The following is a 23809-nucleotide window of genomic DNA, read 5'->3' as shown; positions in this document are numbered from 1 at the left end:
TGAATTTTAATTTGACTTGGCTTGACCCAATTGGTGTTGATGAGTGTTGAAATGGTATAGAGGAGTGATCCAACCATTCACAACATGTATTAGGGTCAAGATTCTTAAATTCATAAATTTGCATTTTTCTCTCATATGCCTCAATGGCATTTTTAATTTCTTTTTATTTTCTTTGGTTTCAATTTGGATTTGGTTTGAGAAGTACTAGGTAAGGTGTAAGAAGGTTTTCCAAACCTCTAAACAAAGTATAAGAGCTTAGGGTAAAGATTTACAAAAATAGTCATAGGCACAAATGCCTTTTTCTTATTAAATTTCCTTTTATTTTATTTTCACTTGAGTGATGAAAAGAGGGGTGAGGTTTAGGGTTTAAGCTCACTTCAAAATACTTTAACAAGCAATCATGGCAATAGCACAAGAATTAAGCAAGATTACTATGCATCAAACTTAATTTAATAAGAGTTTTTGTTGGTTCCAAAATTTGGAACTAGGGAAATTCATTTGTTTTGTTTTTGAAATTTTTGGGATGTTACAAACCCTTCCCCCTTAAACAAATCTCGTCCCGAGATTTTAAGAAAAGTTAGGTTCCTAAGAGAGATTGAGCATTTTGATTAACAGGAAGACATACTTGGCATGGTCTGGGGTGCTTCCTGAGCTTCATTGGCAGTCATGTGGTAGAAACGGCCATTGTTGTTGTTCTGGTTCCTTCTACCGGCGAAGCGGCGCTGTTGCTGGGCAGGTGCAGCGGTGTTGGTGGCAATCTTGGCAAGCTTCTTGGGACACTCATTGGAGTAGTGGCCCACAACTCCACATTCATAGCAGTTTACAGTTGACTTGTCCTTCGGGGTGACGGGGATGGCATTGCTTCCCGTCCTTGGCCCAGTGTTGGTGTTGTTGTTGTTCCCATTGTTGCTGTTGCTGTTGGGGTTATTGTTGTTGTGGTGGCTGTTGATGTTGTTACCTCCGGGCTTCGGGGGTCCTCCGTTGTTGTTGGTGTAGTTGGGGCGATAACTCTGAGCAGGGGGCTTGTTGTGTCTTGGGGTGAATCCTCCAGAGGAGTTGTTGCGGTACTTCTGGGTATGGTGGGGTCCATTCTGGTTCATCATCCTGCGCTTGCGGTTCTCATTAGCCTGATGCAGCTTTCCTTCCATCTGTATGGTTGAGTCCACGAGGGCTTCCAAGTCAGCGAACGGAATGTTCACCAACACAGTTTGCATCTCGTCGTGCAGTCCGTTCAGAAATCTCTCCTTCTTTTTCTCATTGGTGTCGGTCTCATCCGGGGCGTACCTTGACAGAGTAAGAAACCTGTCACGGTATTCCACCACGGACATCCTTCCTTGCTTGAGTTCACGGAACTCGTCTCTCATCTTCTTGATCAGTCCTTGGGGCACATGGTATTTGTTGAACTTCAGCTTGAAGTCTTCCCAGGTCATCATCTGTCCCGCATTCATTGCACGGGCACTTGTCCACCAGGCTCTGACAGGTCCCGACGTGTAGTGGGTGGCGAACAGTACTTTTTCTGCGGCTTCAACTCCCGCAACTTCGAGGTTGTTCTCCATTGTCTGGAGCCAGTCATCAACGTCAAGTGGCTCTTCGGTCTTGCTGAACATGGGTGGGTTGGTGTTCTGAAAATTCTTCAATTTCGATCCAGGGTGATCGTGGTTTCCGTGGCCTTGATTGTTCTGAGCTATCTGTTGCAGTGCGGCAAGGTTGGCTTGGTGTTCAGCTCTTTCGACTTCTCGGTCTGCCATCATCGTCTGCAGCATCTGCATCATGGCATCCTGGGTGGCACTACGGGTTGGTGGAGCCATCTGAACATTGAGGTAGATGATAAGATAAGAGGGAAATTTCTATGGTTTGTTTTGTTAAAGTTTTAAAAGTTCATAACTTGAAAACTTGAGTAGTGTTGCGGGGGTAAAAACCAACAACACTTTTTCATTCATACCAAACATCACATATTACAAAGCTAACACACCGTTGGTTTGAAGAACCATTCATTCGCTCTACGATACAAGGGGATCCTAATACAACTCACACCTACTTAAGTGCCGGGGGTGATACTACTCTTCAGGGTGGAATTCTTCGTCTTCCCGGTTAATGTGCTTGGCGAGAGGCGAGGGCGTTGTCCAAATCCCTGCGGGTTTTGTACATCCTGAAGTCCTGGTGTGCTACATAGGGGTTCATCTCCGTGTGTGGTGGCATGGTCATCGATCTTCCCATGGAGTCATGTCTTGGGTAGTAGATGAAGCGAGTGTTCTTGATCTTGTTCTCATTTTGTCCACACAGACGAGAAATTGCTTCTTGCATAGCTCTGACTAGTCCTTCCTTCCAACTGTTTCCCGTTACAGAAAACCAGATGGTTTCCCATACCGGGGCTCCAAGCTTTCTTCGTAGATCAGTAGAAACTTCCCACCGAGGGGGTTCTTCGGAGTGGTTGTTGAGGGGTATTCCGAAGAACTCGGGATACGGGTGTCCTAGATATTCCACTAGTTGCTTCAAATCCTTTTCGAACCTTAGGTCGCCTCCGGGACCAAGCTGATAGAACTCCCATTGGTACTCCATCTGTGAGCAATTAGGATAAGTAAGTTAAAGAAATAGTCAAGTGTGCAAAATTTTAGGTAGGCTTGCAAAGAAAGTAGAGTATAGATTTTTCTCATTTTTTGAAAAAGATCTCAAGGATAAGAGTAAGAACAAGTTTTTACAAATATTCACTTCATTGGTTTTTGAAACTAAGTTTTTCAGACGTCCATTCTAACTAGGGTCTCCTAAGGTCAAACAATGGCTCTGATACCAACTTGTCAACACCCGGATTTTTAAGTCCAGATGCCTATTATGCCATTCCTCGCAATCCCAGGAATATTGTTTTTGCGAGACATAATAGATTGATATCACAACACATCATTCATTACAACCAATAACCGTCTTACAAATAAAGGATCACATGATCCAGTCTCATTACAATAATAGAAGTTCTATTAATCCATTACATAACACATAGCGGAAGCGAAATAGCGTAGTAGTAGTCCATTTATTCCACATGCAACTGTTGACGTCAAGAGTGATCCTAGTTGTCGTAGACGTCCTGATGTCCTTCTTCCGGGTTCTGGTACTCGTCTTCATAGTCTGGCCATTTGAATAGCCAGGGGCACAGCCATGAGTACTTTAAAGTACTCGCAAACTAATACTAATGTAAATACTATCAACTATAGTGAAGGGGTTCTAAGCTCTAGTTTCATTTGCATAAAGCCAGTTTTATTTCATAAACACTTTAATAATCAAAAAAATCTTCATTTGCTCAACTAACTCAAGTGGGAACAGTAGTGTCATTCCCACAACTCAGTTGTGATTCAAAGTCAAAGTCACCTTTCAATTCAATTCACAAGTCACCAATCATAATTTTAGAAAAGTTCTGATGACGGAACAGTATGGCCTTTCCAACTGTCCATGACCGCGGACGCGGCTATTCGAATAGGTTTAACTCTGCAGAGGTTGTACACTTGGGCCACAACAATTGCAATAGTTCGTCAGGGGTAACTGGCCCTGATTTATCGTACGCAGTACGCGAATTACCAATCCTAACCTTTCATTTACACACCCTAGTATAGGCACCTCTCCCCATGAGCTTGGCCTCCCAGTGAAGACAGACCGTCAGCCTGGGAACTGCACAGGGCTTGGGCCAGACATTCACCTCATTTCACGTCATGTCACATCATTCCTTTTGTTGTAGAGGCAGCCTCCGGCATAACCCCGATGACGCTTGTTTTAGAGGGAACCCATACTAAGACACATAAATTTCCAGCTAAGCCTTACCCAGATTCAGGTATTGTGGGGGTACTTGTAAAATTGGAATGGTATCGCATCCGAACCCAACCATCAGTTTTTGGTAAGTTTCACCAAGTCATTCACAAGTCATATTCACCTTCAAAATCTTTCAATAGAATGACTCATCATTCCAAGGTTTTCAAAGTCATTGGTTTTCACAAGTTCCCATCTATAGTAGTCAATTTTAATCTTTAGCACTAGCAACTAGTTATGAGGGGTGCTAAGTAACTTGGATTGCTCTAGGCTAAGTTTGATACTCTTGCACTACTCCATAACTAAACTAAGTGAATCAGGAATCAAAAAGATACTTTGATAAACAAAATTTAGTAAAGCTTGTAAAGTAAAAACTTGGGATAGGAGCATTAAGCATAAAATAAAAGTAATGGTGCCTTGCTCTTGTAGAGCTTTGCACTAATCTATCTTGCATTGGTAATAGCTTGCAAACAAAATAGCTTGCATTAGTCTAGCTTGCCTTGATTGGTGATGTGATCAAAACTTTCTTGCTCTTCCTCTTGGTAGAAGACCTCCTCCTCTTGATAGTCTCCGGTACTAGCGTCTATAAACGAATACGAGGATACAATCACCAAACAACCCTTAAGTAGTCTTAATTAGCCTTATTGGCCCACACAAATGATCCAGCATCACTATTTAACATTTATTCATAATTTATGCTAGGGTTTCCTTATTTAATATTAGGAAAATAATTTCCTCTCATTGAAAATTGGAATTAGGGTTTCTCTTGGGTTTGGGAGAAATAATTTCCTCTCATTGAATCTTCTTAAGATTTAATCTTCTGAAATAACCGGGGATGATCACATGTTGACCAAGGTCAACACTTCACACTTATCATTTGAGAAGAATGATTTAAATGAGATTCATCATCTCATGTGATTTAAACAACCATTGTAAAATTAAATACTATTTTGATTTAAAAACCACAAGTGAGCAAATATGAGCCTAAGTAAAATAAAGGTCAACACATTACTTCATATCACTTGAGAACATGATTTAAATGAGGTGCTACACCTCATAGATTTAAATTCCTAAAATTTGAAAATGATTTAAATGAGCTAGTATTGACTACATAGCCAATTTTTGAATCTAGCCCATGATCATGTACAGAACCCATATCATATTTTTACATAGTAAATTAGAGTTTGTGAAATGTGAATTATAGCAATTGGATTCACTTCAAAATTCAAATTGGTTGATTTTCTATATTTATTTGAATACTGAAAAGTCTCTGTTTTGTTATTTTTGCTATTCAAAATCTACACAAGGTATGTGGTTGAATCCAGTGGGGTTGGCTAGATAAATTCATTAGCTTTCCAACGGTATAAAGTTTGCTAGATTTGGAAATGTAGATTTCAAACTATTCAAATTTTACTAAAGCATCAGCAGGGTATTTGAATAATTAACAAATCTATTTTTGAATTTTTGGGCTAGGCGGAAACGTAAACGGGCTGAAACGAGGTTAAACAGCACTGCGCAGCCCAACAAGCATCGGGTGCAACTGGGCTGCCCTGACGGGGTGGGGGCCACCCGTCAGTGGCTCGTAACAGAGCGAAACGGTACGCGTGTTATAAACTGTTGGATTAGAACAGGATCGAGTGGTCGAGGATCACCGTCGTCTCCGACGAGATCCCGACGATCTGCCGGCGTGCCTAGGGGATCGGAGGACCTACCGACGTTCCCGCGGGGTTCTGCTAGGTGCGAGGCGACGTTGTCGATGGTGCTGAAGCTCCCGGTAGCGAGTGGCGAGGCGCGGGGAAGCGTCAATCGCTCGGCGGTGATCCGCGGGCTCCGGCGGACTTCTTCTTCCAATTCGAGCTACTCCGGCGAGGTGGTGTCAAATTGGGTGGTCGAGAGGAAGCAAGGATGGGAGGAGAATGAGTGAGTGTGAAGAGATGGTGCTCGGGACGTCTCTATTTATAGGCGGGAGGCGATGCCGTGGGTGCTGCAAGGGTGCATCGACGGCGTGGCCTCTCCGGCGATCGAAGGGGCAAGGCGAGGACAACATCTTGTAGGAGGCGTTCTAGGGATGCTCCAGGACTAGCTAGCGCAGAGAAAGGGTGAGAGAATGGCTCGGGCGCGTGCGATGAGTGCGGCAGTACCCGCGGAACTTCTCCGGCGAGGACGACGGTGACAAGGCGGCCGCAGTCGTTTGAGTGTGTCTATGCGGTATAGGGTGTAGAGGAGATTCTCGACGCAGGGGTAGTCTTTGCAGAGGAGGGCGAGGGTGCTCGAGCGCATGGCGTCCTGGCGCGTCCAGGGCGTTGTCTGGGCGCGCTCACCGTGTGCACTGACATGCCGTGGCAAGGTACTGGGCGCGCGTGTTCTGGACCCTGGCGTGTGTCTCTTTGCTTAGGGCTGGTACGAGCGTGCTTAGGGAAGTGTAGAGAAGCTAGTTGACACAGTGAGGGTGACCAGAGGGAGCAGATGAGGAGAGGTGGCATGGTGATGGCATGAGGGCTCGGCATGGATGAAATATGATCATGGCATCACTTTCCTCAGGGCTGCCAGGCATAGGATGATGCAGGGATGGTACCAGTAGGTTGATGATCACAAAGCAAAAGAAGTGTAGGCTAAAAACCAGTGGATATTAGGGTGTAGTGCATTTTCAGAATTGTGCCTGCAAGGTGTATGATGAAATGGCCGCATGAAACTTTTATTGGAAATTTGCAATTCTTTTTGGTGGAGCTCACTTATATAATTAATGTGATAGGATGGTGGTGGTGGTATTCATTTTGGAGTTGAATCACAAAGTTTCAAAATGGGTAAGATCTTCTCATAGTTTCAAAGTCCCCACTTGTCAAATCTACCCTGGTCAACCTGGTCAAAGTTAGGCATGGTGGTCAACATGAAAGTTGTTCACCTTGACAAGGTCTTGGATGACATGGCAATGGTTGACCAAGTTGGGTTGAAGAAAAGTCAAAACCAGAGGGGTAAAGTGGTGAACATTTTATAAAACTCAAATTTGACCATTATCACATGTATATTGGTTTTGAGAATTTCTTGGATTTGATTCTGGTTTCTTTGATGCATTTATGTTTGTTTATCATATATAAGTATTCTACAAGCAAAAGATCAAGCAATGGTGGCCTTTGGTGAAGATTTGCAAAATTGGCCTTATGTGTATGTGAGTGAAATTGGGATTTTCTCCCTATTTGATTTCTCTCCATTTGATTTGATACTTCTTGACTCTAATGTGATTCCTATTAGTTTAGAAACACTTTCAAACCATTGAAACTATTTCAAATGGTCTTGTTCAAAGATTTGTAATAATGGCCATAACACATAAGAGGTGATGTGTCATATTTCATTATTTTTGTAAATTGTTCCCCTTGCTTTACTTGGGCATGGGTTAGGGTCAATTTAGTGTTATATTAGGTTTGGAGAAGGTTTCACATCATTTGGTCAAGGTTTAAAGTCATAGGTCAAGGTTTGATGAAATGGCTATGTGTCACATATGCCTCTATGCATATGTTGCATTTGAGTTTTAATTTGACTTGGCTTGACCCAATTGGTGTTGTTGAGTGTTGAAATAGTATAGAGGAGTGATCCAACCATTCACAACATGTATTAGGGTCAAGATTCTTAAATTCATAAATTTGCATTTTTCTCTCATATGCCTCAATGGCATTTTTAATTTCTTTTTATTTTCTTTGGTTTCAATTTGGATTTGGTTTGAGAAGTACTAGGTAAGGTGTAAGAAGGTTTTCCAAACCTCTAAACAAAGTATAAGAGCTTAGGGTAAAGATTTACAAAAAATAGTCATAGGCACAAATGCCTTTTTCTTATTAAATTTCCTTTTATTTTATTTTCACTTGAGTGATGAAAAGAGGGTTGAGGTTTAGGGTTTAAGCTCACTTCAAAATACTTTAACAAGCAATCATGGCAATAGCACAAGAATTAAGCAAGATTACTATGCATCAAACTTAATTTAATAAGAGTTTTTGTTGGTTCCAAAATTTGGAACTAGGGAAATTCATTTGTTTTGTTTTTGAAATTTTTGGGATGTTACATCTTCACATGTCCATTATCACCAAATGGACGGCAAGCTTCAAGCATGTGATCCACTTGAGATGCTCATCTTGAACTTGCCCGACTTAACCTTGTACCTTCTCATACTCTCATAAGATAGAGCATGGCTAATATTGAGTTCCACATAAGAACTCCATCTTCATTTCTTCTTCTTGATCATATCACATATATGTCTTCAAATCGATGATCTTGATGCCAACACACAAGATGTATCTTTATTTACATGGCATCCATACTTGAATCCAACACATGGAATACAAGTAGAACCTATGGAATATTCCTACATATAAACTCAATGAAAACATTAGTCCATAGGGGTTGTCATTAATTACGAAAACCACACATAGGGGCAATGTACCCTTACAGCTACGGATACTTCAGAGAATTAATCTAATGAAGACACGAGGAAGAACTGCCAAGACAAAACGAAAACTACCAGACCCGTGGGCTGTGGCGGACAGAGGCGGAGAGCTTCCTGCTGCTGCATCCTGAACGGTAGGCCGACAGGAGAAGAGTCAGCGAGGCGACGACGAACGGAAGGTCCCTGGGAGAAGGGCGGGCGGCGAGAGGCGGGCGGCGGGCGTTCGGCGGCGGGCAGAGGGCGGTAGCAGCGTCGGTGGCGGTAGCAGCGAGGAGCAGGCGTCAGTGGCGGCGCCGCCCAGCGAAACGCGAGCGAGGAAGGGGTCGTTTGACTCACGTGCGAGGTAAGGGCAGATTTTACTTTTTTAGGCACATTTTCGTCCGGCTCGATGAGCCTTCGAGCCGAGCCATGAGCTTACCGAGCCGAGCCTCGAGCCTTTTTTCAGATTCGTTTGTGCTGCAAGCCGAGCCAGGCTCGGCTCGAACTTCGACGAGCCTGACCGAGCCGAGCCACGAGCCAGCTCGGCTCGGCTCGATTCCACCCCTACCTACACGGAGAGGAACAACATCCTTAAAGATGAGGAACAACAACCTAGACGGAAGGAAACAATAGACTAGACGGAAGGGAACAATACATGAAAAGAAGAAGAAAAAAAAAACAAATAGAAGAACAAAGAAAAAAAGAAAGAAGAATGGAAGAAGAAAAGGAGAAGTGTAGGAAAAAAGAAACATAAATAGAAAATATATGTCTCCAAAAAAAGACCTGATAAGGACCCTGAAGTACACAAACACACTTACATGCAAGACTTTTGATATCTTTGCACATGTCAGAGGTGGAATTGGATGCCTGCCATACACAAAAAAGATGGCCAACAACTATGGCACTGAAATCAAGAAAGAGTTGCATCACTGACATGATGGAGGTTGTAAAATGTTTAACAAGAAACAAGTAGAGAATCCTAGTTTCTAGTACTCATTTGATTAGGACAATGAAGAAAAAGTTAGATGAATTTTTTGGGCATACCAGAAATAAAGGTTATACTATAAGCAATGCGGTGATTGCCTTAGTTTCGACACAACTTTTCTTACAAACAAATACAATCTCCCATTTCAGTCATTGTTTCACCTCATGGGAACACCTATTTGTTTGCATGCAGTTTCATTGTCAACGAAACTGCAGACACTTTCAAGTGGTTGTTTAACCAATTTATTACATTTATGGAAGGTGTGCCACCTTTGTCAGTCATAACAGATGGAAACATAGCTATGAAAATAACAATAGCTTCTATTTTCCCGAATTCTTTTCATAGATTGTGCATTCTCCACCTTAAAAAGAAGGCAGAGGAGAAAATAGCTTCAAGCAAACAAAGGTTTATATGAGTATTTTCGGGACATTATTGACAAAACTTTTATAGTACACGAGTTTGAGACACTCTGGCTGGAGATGATTGAGAAGCATGGAGGGCAACATGTTGAATATTTTGAAACACTATGGGAGAAATGGAAGTACTGGGCACCTGCTTACTTCAAATTGAATGTTTTCCCATTTATTTAGACATCTGCTCAAAGTGAGAGTACAAATGCTATCTTCAATATTGGAGTTGGAGCAAAGTTTAGTGTGACAAGTTTCATAAGGGAGTACCAAAGAATTTTGGACACCATACATGACATGGAGGATCAATGTGATCACATATCAAGGAACAAGAAAGTGCCCGAAGAAAAATATTAGTCTAAATTATACAAGGAAAGACAAGTACGCCACTCACGTAACATTGGGATTTTCAGGAAATTCCAGTGGACACTCCAAGATATCGCAAGGCTGCAGCTCCATGAGCAAGTAAAATAAAAAGCCTATATTGTTTTGCAGGCAGCAAACTATCGTACGAAGGAGCACAAACCAATGACATATTTGGTGCTTGTTGACATATTGGCACATGATTACTCATGTATATGTTGCAAATTTCAAAAAGATGGCATGTTGTGTGCACATATACTGAATATCATGGTTCATTTGAACATACATGAAATTCCCGATAAGTACTTCATTGATCGGTGGAGGAAAAAAATCTGAGAAGGTGCAGTTGATCAAGGAGCCAGAGAAGTTGAAGATAACCCTGTTCTCATGTTCAACGTACTCTCGAAAAGGCTTGTAAGAACAACTTCCACTACTTCAAAAAATAAAAGAAAGTATCATTACCTTCAAGAAATAGACAGGATAGAGAAATCAATGTATGACATGGATAGTGAGGATGCGCAAACAACAAAACAAGTTAATATCTCTACAAGAGCAGTAACCAATGTGAGTTCGGGGAACCATGATAATGCTACCTCTTGAAACAATGAACAACTAGATCATGATGTTGTTAACACAAAAGGAAGATCTCGGATTCTAACAATAAGGGAGGCAATCAAGCACAATAAGTTCTACACTTGCAGCCACTATGGTTCTAATGAACACACTATCAAGAATTACCCAAACAAGGACAAGCACTGCGACCTACCTAGGCGCAAAAGGACAAGGTCGAACCCAAGGAATCAGAAAAAGAGTAAGGAATCATATAGTTGTTACTTTCATTTTATTAAATGTGCATGTTCTACCATTACTTATTTGTTAATTGTTATAGTCATGAATAGCTTCAATTATAGATGCTAATAAGGAACTCTTTTTACAGGTGAAGCAAGCAGAAAGACCAAGATCAGTAAGCCTAAAAAGTAAAAACACGAGTAGGCAGTCAAAAACTAAATGACGTGATATGTTGAAGATGCTTAACCATGTGTGAAACATGTACGAAGCAGTGGATGAAAAATTGTGTCTGTGAATTTAATATGTACTGCAGTTGTGATATATATATACTGAACATGGTACTGAAAATGAATCAAAGCATGCAGTTTGAAGGATAAACTAGATGACCCGTTGCGCTATCGCGCAAATGACAGAATCAAATCAAAATTTAAACCATAAGTTTAACATATTTAATTATTATAAGAAATAGGTCGTAATTTAACTGCTTTAGTTTCTTCGAAGACACACCATTACATCGAGATGCTGCAGTAATTTTTTTCGATAACACACCATGAAAATGTGTACAATCACATAAAAAAGAGCCAAAGAAGGCCAAGTTTACACTGCCAACAAGGGGTGGCAGCTCCCCACGAAAGTATACTCTCTCTACTGCCTTGCCTCGGTATATCTAAAGGTTCAGGAAAAGAAAAAACAACGCCACGAAAAATGCATATAGTTAAATGCAGTAAGATAACTGCATGGTGGTAGAAGCCAGGTGTGGTGGCTCAAGATCGAGGTCGCCACCAGCACATCATCATACATAGCACGCATCTCCTCATAGACCAAGACTGATACATGCACCTGAAAACATGCCGATATGTGTACCAAGGTAATAGATAGCGACGCAGATTTATTTAGCAAGTGCAAAACCATACCATCGACTTTTATGAAATAAAAATGCGGTATGTGTACCAAGGTAATAGATAGCGACACAGATTTATTTAGCAAGTGCAAAACCATACCATCGACTTTTATGAAATAAAAATGCAGTGTTTCATCAAGATTGCTACTTGTCAACTTGGGCAAACAGAACCGAAAGAGAATTTCGGAAAACATTTATCCCATGTAATACCGTAATGAGTTCAGTCTGTGGATTCATTTTATTTTCTACATCAGAAGAGCTATTTTTAATTATGTGACTTCCATGCTAAACAAGGCAATACACATAACAGTGACTTGCATACTGCAAAATCGAGTGAAAACATGGGTTCTAGATGAAAATCACTCACATATAGACTTTAGTTTAATATCAAGGGAACCCATAATTTATTTGATCCCAGAAAGCTTCCTGATAGAAATAGATGATTTGCCGATCAAACCGAAGCTAAATTGAAAGAATCTGGGGATATTAAAAATGAGTGAATTGCCAAAGAAAGCATTTTGCATCAGTACAATAGAGTAACAAACGTTTATATAAAAATAATAAACAGGAGGGAGTATATTATAGTAGCTAACATACTTGATTCTGTGAAGAGCAATGAAAGCAAAGAAGGCACACCAAAATCAGCATCTATATTGGCTGGACATTGTCGCAACATAGTATTTGGATATCATGGTACCAAGGAAACATAAACTAATCAGGGAACCATGCAAAAAAAATAGGGGTAGGTAGATAAGTAGTCTTTTTCATAGATAGAAATAAACGGGTAGAGCCAGGAGTTCACAAAGTCATTGTCGTGGCAAAGCCATCCGGCTAGCACAAACCACTGCACTAATAATAAGAGTAGAACAAACCGTTGATAAACCAGAAATGTACACAAGTCTGTTTCTCGAGAAAATACACCGCATGATAAAATAAGAACTACATAACTAAGCAACCGATAGCAGCATGAATCAAAAGAATCCACATACAACAAAGGCTACGAAGGGTGGAACCACCACTCTTGAAAAACAAACCACAAAGTAATCAGTGATAAATCGCAACCTACGTAAGCGAGTACAGATTTGACAACTTTCTCACATGAGAAACCCAAACCATCTATAGGCACAAGTATACTTGTAAAACAAATCCGGAGAGATAAGTGCGGATCATTTCAAATATTGTACCTGCTTCTAATGCGAGTCTTCTTTTTGCCTGATTCGTCCGCCCGAGATTTCGGTCGACACCTACGAATGATTAACACAAGATTTGAATCAACATAGGTCAAAAAAGCGTACCACACGGACTTGTACTATATATCAAAGTGCACCACTAATAACAAAGAGCAAAAGCATAGACTTTTGCCATTAATGCAAAATTCATACAGATTGAGCACACACCTAAGAAAAGAAGATGAAAGAGCGGATTGTACAAAATCCATGCTCACCAAGATCTCAAGATATTTGTTACAAACGATATTTTCAGTTGATAGGTGAGAACCTCATTGTGCAAATTACAATTGACTTAACAAATTGTTTCACGCAGGAATAACAATCAAAACCGTAGTGAACAAGTAGAGAAGCCAATCGAAGAAAAGATTTTGGTATAAAAATAAGTAGCTATCCTTATGTCGTGCTAAAAAAAAATATTGCATATTGTACGAAGTGTTACTTAGGAGTTCTCTTCTTATTCGAAACAGATCTACATCTTAACTGAATAAATTTTAGAAGCCAAAAGTTGTTAAGCAATGTCTTTTAACCTGGTAGCCGACAGACTATATCACTAACTAATAAACAAAGGGTAATATAGAGAAATGACTTGGGCTCCCGATAGAGAAATATGAGTAACACATCATTAAAATTATCAAACCTCTCATTAGTATGCAATATACCAATTCATATGTGATAGCTAGGAAGATACCATATACAGAAACCAAAGGAATTATTCACATATGTACTAACAGCGAGCATCTCTTATTTTGTATATCTCAGAATGACTTTTCAATGCATTTGTTATTTTGTTTCACAAGTGAGCAATAAGAAAAAAAATACAACCGACTGCAGAGCTTGCAAAAATAAATGAATGCACGAATAAATGAAGTGTGTATAAACTGCTGATAAATGGAAGACATAATATTTAAGCTATTCTAGCCTAAAGAAACAACAATAAGAGGTTCATTGGGTAAATAGCTGCCTAAAGGTTGGTATGAATTCCTACATGCTAGTGTGAACAACAATTTTTAACACTTTCAACTACATCCTGGTACCATCCTACTTGCTGAAAATATCATGTTCTGCTAACCATACAAAAAAAGAACCCCCGAATATACACTAACAGAAACCAAAAGTAGCATCCGTTTGGTCCTTACAAGAGACGACAATAAGCGGTTGGCACTTGAGAACCGTGATGGGCTCGCAAAGGTCGAGCAAACTGTTGTACTCTTGTGGTGTCCAATTAAGAATGGGAGCTCAAGAATACAGTTCTGATGTCCACTGTTGTATTAGCAATTCATAATTCATAATCTATAAACAATCAAAATAAAGACGGGCAGTATTAAAACATCACAGAAAGAGAGGCAAGAAAAACAAACAAGTACATACACCAGGGAAGCTGCTGCTGATGAAGCTTATTGTCTAGATTCCTGGTTTGTTACAGCAGTCCTGTAAAATAGAGCTACTTCTTCTGGAAAATCTAGAGCAACCTCGGAATGGTTACTCCCAACAAATATATGAAACCACCTTGAAAAAGCAATCAGTCAAGGACAAAAACAGACATTAACCTGTGAGCCCAATATGACCGGTCAATTCAGACCATGGCATTTGTGAACTGCGGCAGCAACCTGGATGGAAAAAAAGCCCGTATGACATCTCTCCTTAACATCCCAACACCTTAATTGCAATATTGCAAATAGCTAGATGGAGCATATATATTCCGAAGCAGAATATAAAAATATATAACAACCACTTGTGCAAAATGTAAAATATATAACAGCCACTTCTCCATTCTGATCTCCATGGATCCACAAGAATAAGTAGGTTAAATTCTAGGGTACACCGAAAGAAGTAGAAAATAAAAGTGCCCTACAATTTCTGTCCAGTCAATTAAACTGTATCTCTTCTCAACTGAAAAGGAATGCTACTTCCAGGCTACAATTCCACTATATTTCTAAAAGATGTAGCATTCTTCTGCAAAATGCATTTTCAAAAATTAAAAAGAAAGACACAAAATCATTTGTTTGTTGTGGATAAGAGAAGAGCATAAATGCACAACATATATCGCAACCTATCTCGTATTCTTCATGTCTGATCATAATAAGATCCTTACAAAACCATGTTAGCAACCATGGGTTGGAGAAACAATCATACAACGAACACCGAGGTTGTGCATAGCAAGTTTAAAACTGTAGGCATGAAGCCGAAGCGAGTGGCAAAAGAGAGATATTAAAGAGTTAAAATACTAATAATTAGATGGATAAGTGAAGATCATCTACTATAAATATCCATGGTTTGAAATGGTGATAATCCTATGACACAACCAGGAAAGTTTGCAACAAGAAAAGGTTCCCATCAGCCATAGCCCAAGGAGTAAGCGTGACCTCCGAAGCAGTTTTTTTGTACAGAGAAGATGCACCCAACAAAATTTAGATAACCATCCACGATACAGAAATGCACACCGAATCAAGCATAAACCAAAGCGATGTCACTGAAAATCGAAGAGACAAGAAAGAGTTTCCTGGCCGAGGACATCCGTAACCATGCATTGTTGGGATCTGGGTACCACCATGAGCACGCTCGTAGGCGTGGTTCCCTACCACCGCTCTTCACCTTTTATTATATGGCCTAGGGATTAAGAAATTTTACAATCAACACTATTATCGATGACTTTAAATATATTACTCTGGCTAAAATTGCTGCTCTTCTTCTTACAAAAAAAACCATGTAGATATAAATAGAGGAGATGATGTGGAGGGAGGCATAGATGTGGTCGATACTTTGCAGGAGGGAGCAACCCTATTGTTGTGCTAATCAAGCAGAACAACAATGATCAGACCCTCCAAAAAATCACCCTTTCGCTCCTTTCCTGTTCCACCAAACAGAGAGATGCATTATTAGATCGATCTAAGACTGGAAAGCATTAAGGCAGTATAAAAATTGTAACAAACACCTCCACCGGAGAAAAAGTGAGAAGCAACAAAGCGAGAAATATTGAATGATGTTGGATACCGTGGAAGAGAGAAAGAGAAATAGATCTTAGTAGGATAAGCATACCTAGAACAGCCATGGAGTCCATAAAAACCAATGATGGCTGGTGCTACTGTCGGTGAATCTCCTGGACACCCAAACCCTAGATACAAAATAAAAATTAAATTAGAGGAATCAGATGAGGAAGCTCCCGTGGGGAGGGCCAGAAATATGATAAAGGGAGAAGAATGCAGATATGCTCAGGTGGAGCACGAACAGCAACCATACCAATCTGAACAAATTCTCCAACTGCACATTCCCGAAACAGACTATTCATCAAATCTCCACTAAAAGGATGAACTATTGTAGTCACTTGCCATTATCGCGGTCCATAGGTAGAGGCCCCCATTGTTCTGCAGTGGCAGAACCCTCACATATGCAGGTACTGTGAATATAGAAAATAATAAAGGTTGCTTGAATAATTGGTAAGTATCAAAGGAAAGCTTGCACTGTGCAACAAAATGATAAAAGCCTCTCTGTGAATAGAAATAGAGGTTAAAAAACTTGGCAAAGATGGAAAGCTTCAGTATAATTTCAGCTTTGCCTTCCGCCACATCTGCAGGTACAACCGCCGCAATCCCAAGTCCACACCAATGCATTACTCCTAGATATAAAACGAGCAACGAATATTGTGACTCTGAAATTTTAGAAGGGGACAAAGAACACAAACATATTAAAAATTTCATATCCACATCATAGAGCTTAAGCTCCTATAGCCACACATGTGTTCCTATACAATCTGGAATTAACATGACCAAAAGGTTGGCATTTGTTATACTTGACAATGCCACAGATAACAGGTGCCCCACTTTAGTAAAACAGGGATTCCCCAAAATGGCCAAAATGAGGATTAGGGGATGGAACTCAGAATTCAGTATACAATCTTTACTGTCCCTTGATGGTGATGGTAATAGTGGTTGATACTGCATCAGCAGCCCACCATGGCGTGTCTCATCATGTGCATCACAAGGCTATCGGGTATATAGTTTACAATTACCTGACCATCCCACGGCCTTCCACACTAAGTTTTGACACCTCAAGGTTTGTTGGTGCCTTCAGCTGCTGCAATTTCTTGTTCATCTGCATGCCCAACATGAAGTGATTAACGTCTAACTTCAGCAGTTTACACACCACATGACAGTTATTAAGATATGGTACAAACAGCCATTTTATGTAAGTTGGGGGTAGAACCTTCAGCTGGTGCTAGTCTTGGACTACTTGCTTAGCAAGTGCCCTAATCAGTTCAGGGTAAATTTTGGACTGTCACTCCAGGGGGCAAACCTTGGTTGATCGTCCGATCGGGTCAAAACAGTGAATTTTAGTTCCCACATCGAACAACAGCCGCTCGATGCGTAGTCTAAAGATGGTGCTTCTGGTCTAGAAGCATTCTCTAATCCTCAAATCTTGTGCTCTTTTCCAATATTGGTCCAATCTGTATTTTTTGTTTACAGTTAGTCATATACGGAGAAAAAATCTTAAGCATCAAATTAAAATGCTTAGAAAGAACAAGAAATTACCTATTTATCAACCAGTTCATTGGCTGATATATTTCTTGCTTGCTCCCTTCCTGTTCCAACAAGCAGAGAGAGCCATTCCTAAGAGGAGAAGAAGTTGATTAGATCAATCTAAACTGACATAAACGAAGTGAAAGGCAAGATAAAACTCGAAACAATACCTCAACCAGAGCCACACCAGGCTGGACGGAATGCATCGCAACGTATACTTGCGCCGGAGCCGGGAGGACTCCCAAGGCCACCCCTCCTCCCACTATTTATTGACAGTCTGCTGCCACACGAGCAATGATGATGCCAATTAATGAACGAACTTTGGCTTAATACAAAAACGTAGGATATGAGGCGACTTAAGAGACTCCAATGTTACCATTCAGATCAATGACAGGGTACATGAGAAGAGACCTTGATCTGTAAAGATGACTTAGTTAATTTAAACACGCAAGAATGCAAATTTATACACTAAGCATTGCCATGTAAAGATGGAAGACCTTGAGAAAATCCAAGTTCAGCATTTTTTTTTTTTGTAAATCTGATGAAGAATTAACTTGCGTCGAATTTAAACATGACTTGATTAATGAAAGTGGACTGACATACTCTACATAAGAATATTTGATTATCTGAAAGTTGCATGCATCATATACTGCACCCTGCAATGCCTCAATGTATACATCAATAGAAACTTGAGGCAAACCAAACCGATTGGAACACACTCAAACTCTAACTCTAAAAACTGCACCACACCATGGAACATTTCTGGTACAAATTCCCCAGGACCCTATCCATACATGTATATACATATGACATGATATACACAAACACACAAGCATTCACAACTGAATACCCGTGGCTATTGGATCTGGAGATCCAAGACCATGACAATAAGGCGGGCTGCAAGCAGCCTAGGAAGGTGAAACAAGACGAGGCAAAGAAAATAAAGAAACCCACCAGAAAATGAGACCACCAGCAGCCGCGGCCACCATCTTCCACCAGCTGTGCGTGCGGCCGGCCACCATCGTCCACCAGTGGCGCAACGCCGCGCACGGCCGGCCAACCTACTCTCCTCCCATGGCTTCTTCGTGGTGAGATCCGGCAGTCACCTAGAGGAGCCGCGACGGCGGCGTCGACCCGAGGCAGCGGCTGACGCGGCCTCTGCGCGGCGACGCCCGCGACCGGCGGTGACCGTCGCCTGCCGGCGCTCAGAAGCAGGTCGTCGGGGGAGTCGTGGGGACGACGGATCCTTCCCTGCTCGTCGCCGCCCCGACCGCCCGTTCCTGCCCTGCTCGCCGCCACCATCGGAGCTCGCCGGCCGCTTGGGAGAAAGAGAAGAGACGAGGGATTGGGGAGGAGCGAGGAGGCGCGGGGATTGGAGGAGGAGGGACCAATCCCAATCTAGGGTTTTCACCCGGCGGAGGATGGAGGCGGAGTGGCGGACGAATGAGGCTTCGGGCCAGAACCCTAGCGGAATTGGTCGCCTCTGTCTCGAGCCGCGCGTACACAAAGAAAGGCTACGCAAAGGAGCTGTTCTGGCTGTCTCTTCCTGTCGGCTCCACACCTGGTTGGGCCCAATTGTCATGCATTCATTTGCAGAAAGCTGGTGACGAAAAAATTACCGCAATGGATGGCTGAGGTGAAAAGCGGGAGTGAATCGCTTGCATCCAACGGTGGACGAACGTTTGCCCCTCTCAGGTGCCTTGGTTGGCCGGGTAGTCTAGGAACATTTATAGAAGAAATATGTGTATGCTTACTATATCATGGCTTCTGGTATTGTGCCTCATCATAAAAAGCTATTTTTATTATTTGTAATATATACTACAAAGTACAAACATATGAGATGTTAGCAACATAGGATGCTCACACCAAAAATGTTTGGGGCATTAACCCGCATGAACTCAGAGTCTTAGGGGAAGGGATAGAGAACATAGAGATGCGGAACACATTTGCAGTCTTTGAGGTTTCTTTCACCTGACAACATATATTTAGTGTTGCAGAAGGATGTGTAAAAAGGGCTTAATACATCAATCAGTAGGATGGATCCACCTGCGCCATATTCGTCAAGATGAGCTGGACAGCAAGCGGCGGAATGCTCTGCTCATTGCTGAAGTAGTCGTCAGGGTCTATCTCACGTTTGGCCATGGCGAGCCTCCTGAAATTACCCTTGTAGTACTTCTCGCCCCAAACCCTGCCTGCCTCGTAGCTCCTAATGGCGCCGGCGCCGACGACATTCTCACCGAGCCAAAGGTCTTTGTAATTCGCGTAGGCCTGCCTCGGGTTCTTGCTCACGTGCGGCTCCATGAACCTGTACAGGTCCCTAACCCACCCAGCCCGCGCCGGTTCCTCGCTGGCGCCCTCCCAGAAGTTCATGTACTGGACGTTGTACAACACGCCTCCACGGTGCGGGAATGGCGTGGCGGACTCCGGCACGTCGGCGATTTTGCCACCGTAGGGGTCCAGGATCATCAGCCCGGCGTCTGGCTTCGCAAGCCATCTGGTGAAGATCTCCGCCCATGTGTCCCTGGAAATGCCATGCCGGACGTAGTCGGACGTGGCCTTGCTGAAGACGGCGTCCACGGCGGCGGTCCGGTTCAGGATGTCCTCCACGGTGGCGCCGGCGCCGAGGTAGACGTGGGCTACGGACTGGAGCCAGGTCATCTCCTTGCAGTGCTTCCGGTTCACGCCGAGCGCCGGGAAGCGGTGGCGCATCACCGGCAGGAGCGCGTCGCAGGTGCCCAGGTACAGGGACTGGAAGGTGGCCACCTGTCCCTGGACGAGCACCCTCACGAACAGGTCGTCGGGGAGAGCCGGGGCGACCTCTTGCCACTTGGCGAGGATGTCTACGGCGCCCTCCTCGACGGACTTGGCAACGGTGAACACCGTGACCGTCGGCGGCACGGGCACGAGCTTCACCTTCCACGACAGCACGATGCCGAAGCTCCCTCCACCACCGCCGCCACGGATGGCCCAGAAGACGTCGCGCCCCATGGAGCTCCTGTCCAGGAGTCGCCCCTTGGCATCTACCAGCACGGCATCCACGACGTGGTCGGCGGCGAGGCCGTGCTTGCGCAGGAGCATGCCGAAGCCACCGCCGCTGAGGTGCCCGCCGACGCCCACCGTGGGGCACAGGCCCGCGGGAAACGCGAGACGGCCGCTGGCCTTCCCGACAGCGTGGTAGAGCTCCCCGAGCGTCGCGCCGGAGTCCACCCACGCTGTGGCGGGCGGTCCCCGGGTGACGCGCACGGAGCGAAGGCGGGCGAGGTCGACCACGGCGAACGCCGCGCCGGGCCGCACCGACCTGTAAGAGAGGCCCTCGTAGTCGTGCCCGCCGCTGCGCACGCGGAGGCGCACGCCGTGGCGGCGGCCGCAGACGATGGCGGCCTGGGCGTGCGACGCGTTCGTCGGCGTGACGATGCAGAGCGGCCGCGCTGTCCCGGGCGTGAGGAACCTGGGGTTCCGGACGGAGGACGCGAGGACCGACGGGAACCGCGGGGAGCTCTGGGCGAAGAGAAGCTTGTTCGGTATGGACGCCGAGAGGCACCGGAGGAAGTCATCTGAGGAAGCATAGGAAGAATGGAAGAATAAGCTAGAGATCATGAGCATTGCTGGCGCCATTGTTCGCAACGAGGCCATAACCATAGAGCTCGATGCCAGGACGTGCATGCTAGCTTCGTGCTCGTAGGCAAAAACTGGCCTTCGCTAGCCTTTTTATCTGTTGCAAACGCGTAAGTAAAGTTCTGTAGTATGATTATTGAGGCCGAATTAAAATGTTGACTAAATGGATAGTAAGTTATCCCGAACGTGATCCAGCGTAGGCAATAGAGTCGTTAAATATACATGCAGATCTCGAATGGATCAGTGCTCATATATGACTTTTTTTTTCAGAAAACACTTGTACATCCGTACACATCTCTACCCCCCAAAAAAGTTGTACACATCCAACCACCACCACCACCGCCGCCGCCACATAGGCACACTCTCACAAGGAACATTTACAAAGGAAGCACTCATGTTCAAAAAAAAAGCAAAGGAAGCACTCATTTGGTTGCCTGCATCGATCAAGTGCAGACGAGGATCCATTTTTAAAAAAAAATATTTATATAAAAAGATATCAACTACATTCGACCTCTAAAAAAAATAATAGTATTTAAAAATAGTGAAGGCATTAAACATGTACACATCCAAAAAGGTAAACTTAAAGGAAAACGAAACAAAACAGAACAGAAAATAGCCCCGCCAAAGTGATCAACGAACCACAACAATACGAAACAAGTAAACAACAACCACCATTGGCTATGCCCAAAATTTAGAAGTTACTCTCAACAACGATGCCTCCAGAAAGATAACAGAGCGTGAGCGTCATCACTGTTAATGCAATGTTTTAGTTTTAGTTTTTTTTGTAAGTTTTACTAAATTAATGTGCCATTTTGATGATGTTTACATGGTTTTTAAAATTTTGTAAACAAATGGTTTTATCTATTGTTGTAATCATTTATGACTTCTATTGCAAACACATGGTTTTACTAAATATGCCATTTTTTGTCAATTCAATTCAATGGGTAGAAAATTTGATTGTTGCTTAACCATTTTTTCATTGATGCAAACACGTGATTTTTTGTTGTTAATGTTTGTGATTTTTATAAAAATTGTGGTGGCTTTTGTTGCAAACCGACCTGCAACAGAAGTGTTGTTTTAACCACTTTATTATAACAGTATGATTTTTAAATATTGCAAACTTTTTGTTGTAGTGTTATTTTTTTTTCTATGTAGGGTGAAGATTTCTGTTGCAATACCCTATGCGATATGGGCAAATCGTAGGGGTGGCATATCTTTTGTAAGTGGGGTTTGCAAGTTGCAAGAGGTGGAGCGGATTGTTTTGGAGATGGACAATACCGAGGTGGCAACAAAACTAGCTAGAGAGGGCCAGGATCGATTTATATATTGTCCACTGGTCAGCGAAATAAAACCCCTTCCACATTGTTTTGAAAAATGCATGATGCAGGCTGACGAATGAAGCTGCTCATAAAATTGCAAATAAAAGCTATACTAGTTCCGGCTAAATATAATCGCAGCATTTGATCTATAAAAGTATTGTTTGTTGTGAATATCGTATAGGTCGGGGTCGAATCTATATACTTTTTTGGTTATAAGTGAAGAAGCAAGAACTGCGAGTTGATTTCACGAAAATTGAGGGGGTAAATGGGAAATCCAATTTAGTTGATGGATGCACATGAAACCTTTAAGTGAAAACACATTTCAATAAGATGAGAAATTCTGAAATCAAATTTCGCATGAATATCTGGATGTTCTATGTTCATGCATAAGTTCCGAAAAAAACATATTCATGTGTCGTGTAAAAATAATAAATTTTAATGCTCCAACATGACTATTTATAGAGTTTTTATGAACGCCAACAGGCACAGGAGGAAATCATGAGAGGAAGCACATGAAGAAAATAATAAGCTAGATATCATCATGAGCATTGCTAGCGCCATGGTTCGCAAACAGGCTATTGAGGTAGAGGCCGTAGAGCTAGATGCCTCGACGTGCATGCTTCATCATCGTGGAATAAAACTGGCCTTCGCTAGCCCTTTTATTTATTGCAAACACGTAAATAAAGTATGTTGGGGCCGGACTAAAATGTTAACTCTACTATCGATTGATCTGGTGATCTCAAGCGCGATCTCCTCGTGGATAATACACATTCGTTAAATATACATGGCTATCTCCAATGGATCAGTGCACTTGTTTTTCCAAAAAAAAAATGACTTCTTTAGAATGGAATAAACACGTCTAGATCCGTACACATCTTTACCCAAAAGAAAGTTCTACACATCTACACATCTACCCACCACCACCGCTGTCACATAGGCACACCTTTGACCATAAATTTGATATATAAAATATAAATTATATGTTATATAAATTGTAGCATAGAATTCATATTTAATTTTTTTGCAATAGTATAATTTTTGTGATAAATAAAATATATTTTATTAGTTAATTTTACGGTCAAAGTTTGGCTTAAATTTCAAGGGGCCTTATAATCCCTAAGGGAGAGGTAGTAGTTTAGAAGTTAGTAAGGGCATCTCCAACCGGCTGACCCAAACGGACGCGCTGGGCCGTCCGTTTTGGGCCGTTTGGGTGGCCAAGCGGACACCCGGACAGCGGCCCGCGTCAGCGTGTCCGTTTGGGTCGCACGGTGCGTCCAACGCGTGGACGCACCGCATATGTAATAAAAAAACATAAATGAAAATGAAAAATAAAAACAACAAAAAAATATTTAAACTACTGCTTAGTTAAGCTTAGCCCTATTTTGGGCAATTTTTACACAAAAGAAAGCCCTATATGGGCTTTAAACTAAAAAAAAAAAGAAAACCCTAGACAGGGTTTTCGAGCACACGGTGGCCGCCGGAAG

The 23809-nt window shown here is 42.5% G+C and overlaps 1 protein-coding gene and 1 long non-coding RNA gene across 4 annotated transcripts; both read right to left on the bottom strand.

Moving 5' to 3' along the window:
- Positions 1–15321: 15321 nt before the first annotated feature.
- On the bottom strand, positions 15322–17670 carry LOC124678326. Of its 3 annotated transcripts, none has more exons than XR_006994419.1 (8): positions 17562–17670; positions 17404–17481; positions 17078–17318; positions 16884–16966; positions 16115–16490; positions 15914–15989; positions 15637–15725; positions 15322–15484 (listed from the first exon to the last, which is right to left on the bottom strand). It is a non-coding gene; the product is annotated as an uncharacterized LOC124678326 (long non-coding RNA). The 3 variants fall into 3 exon arrangements; XR_006994420.1 differs by having other exon boundaries at positions 16115–16271; XR_006994421.1 differs by having other exon boundaries at positions 16115–16239.
- Positions 17671–19419: 1749 nt separating this feature from the next.
- Positions 19420–21024, bottom strand: LOC124673445 (berberine bridge enzyme-like Cyn d 4). Its single transcript, XM_047209524.1, has one exon. The coding sequence runs from the start codon at positions 21022–21024 to the stop codon at positions 19420–19422; it is 1605 nt and encodes a 534-aa protein (XP_047065480.1).
- Positions 21025–23809: the final 2785 nt, after the last annotated feature.

The sequence above is a fragment of the Lolium rigidum genome, chromosome 7 (assembly GCF_022539505.1).
Source record: "Lolium rigidum isolate FL_2022 chromosome 7, APGP_CSIRO_Lrig_0.1, whole genome shotgun sequence".
Taxonomy (NCBI): Eukaryota; Viridiplantae; Streptophyta; class Magnoliopsida; order Poales; family Poaceae; genus Lolium; species Lolium rigidum.
The sequence above is the reverse complement of the archived record's forward strand: the minus strand, read 5'-3'. Positions and strand labels throughout refer to the sequence as shown.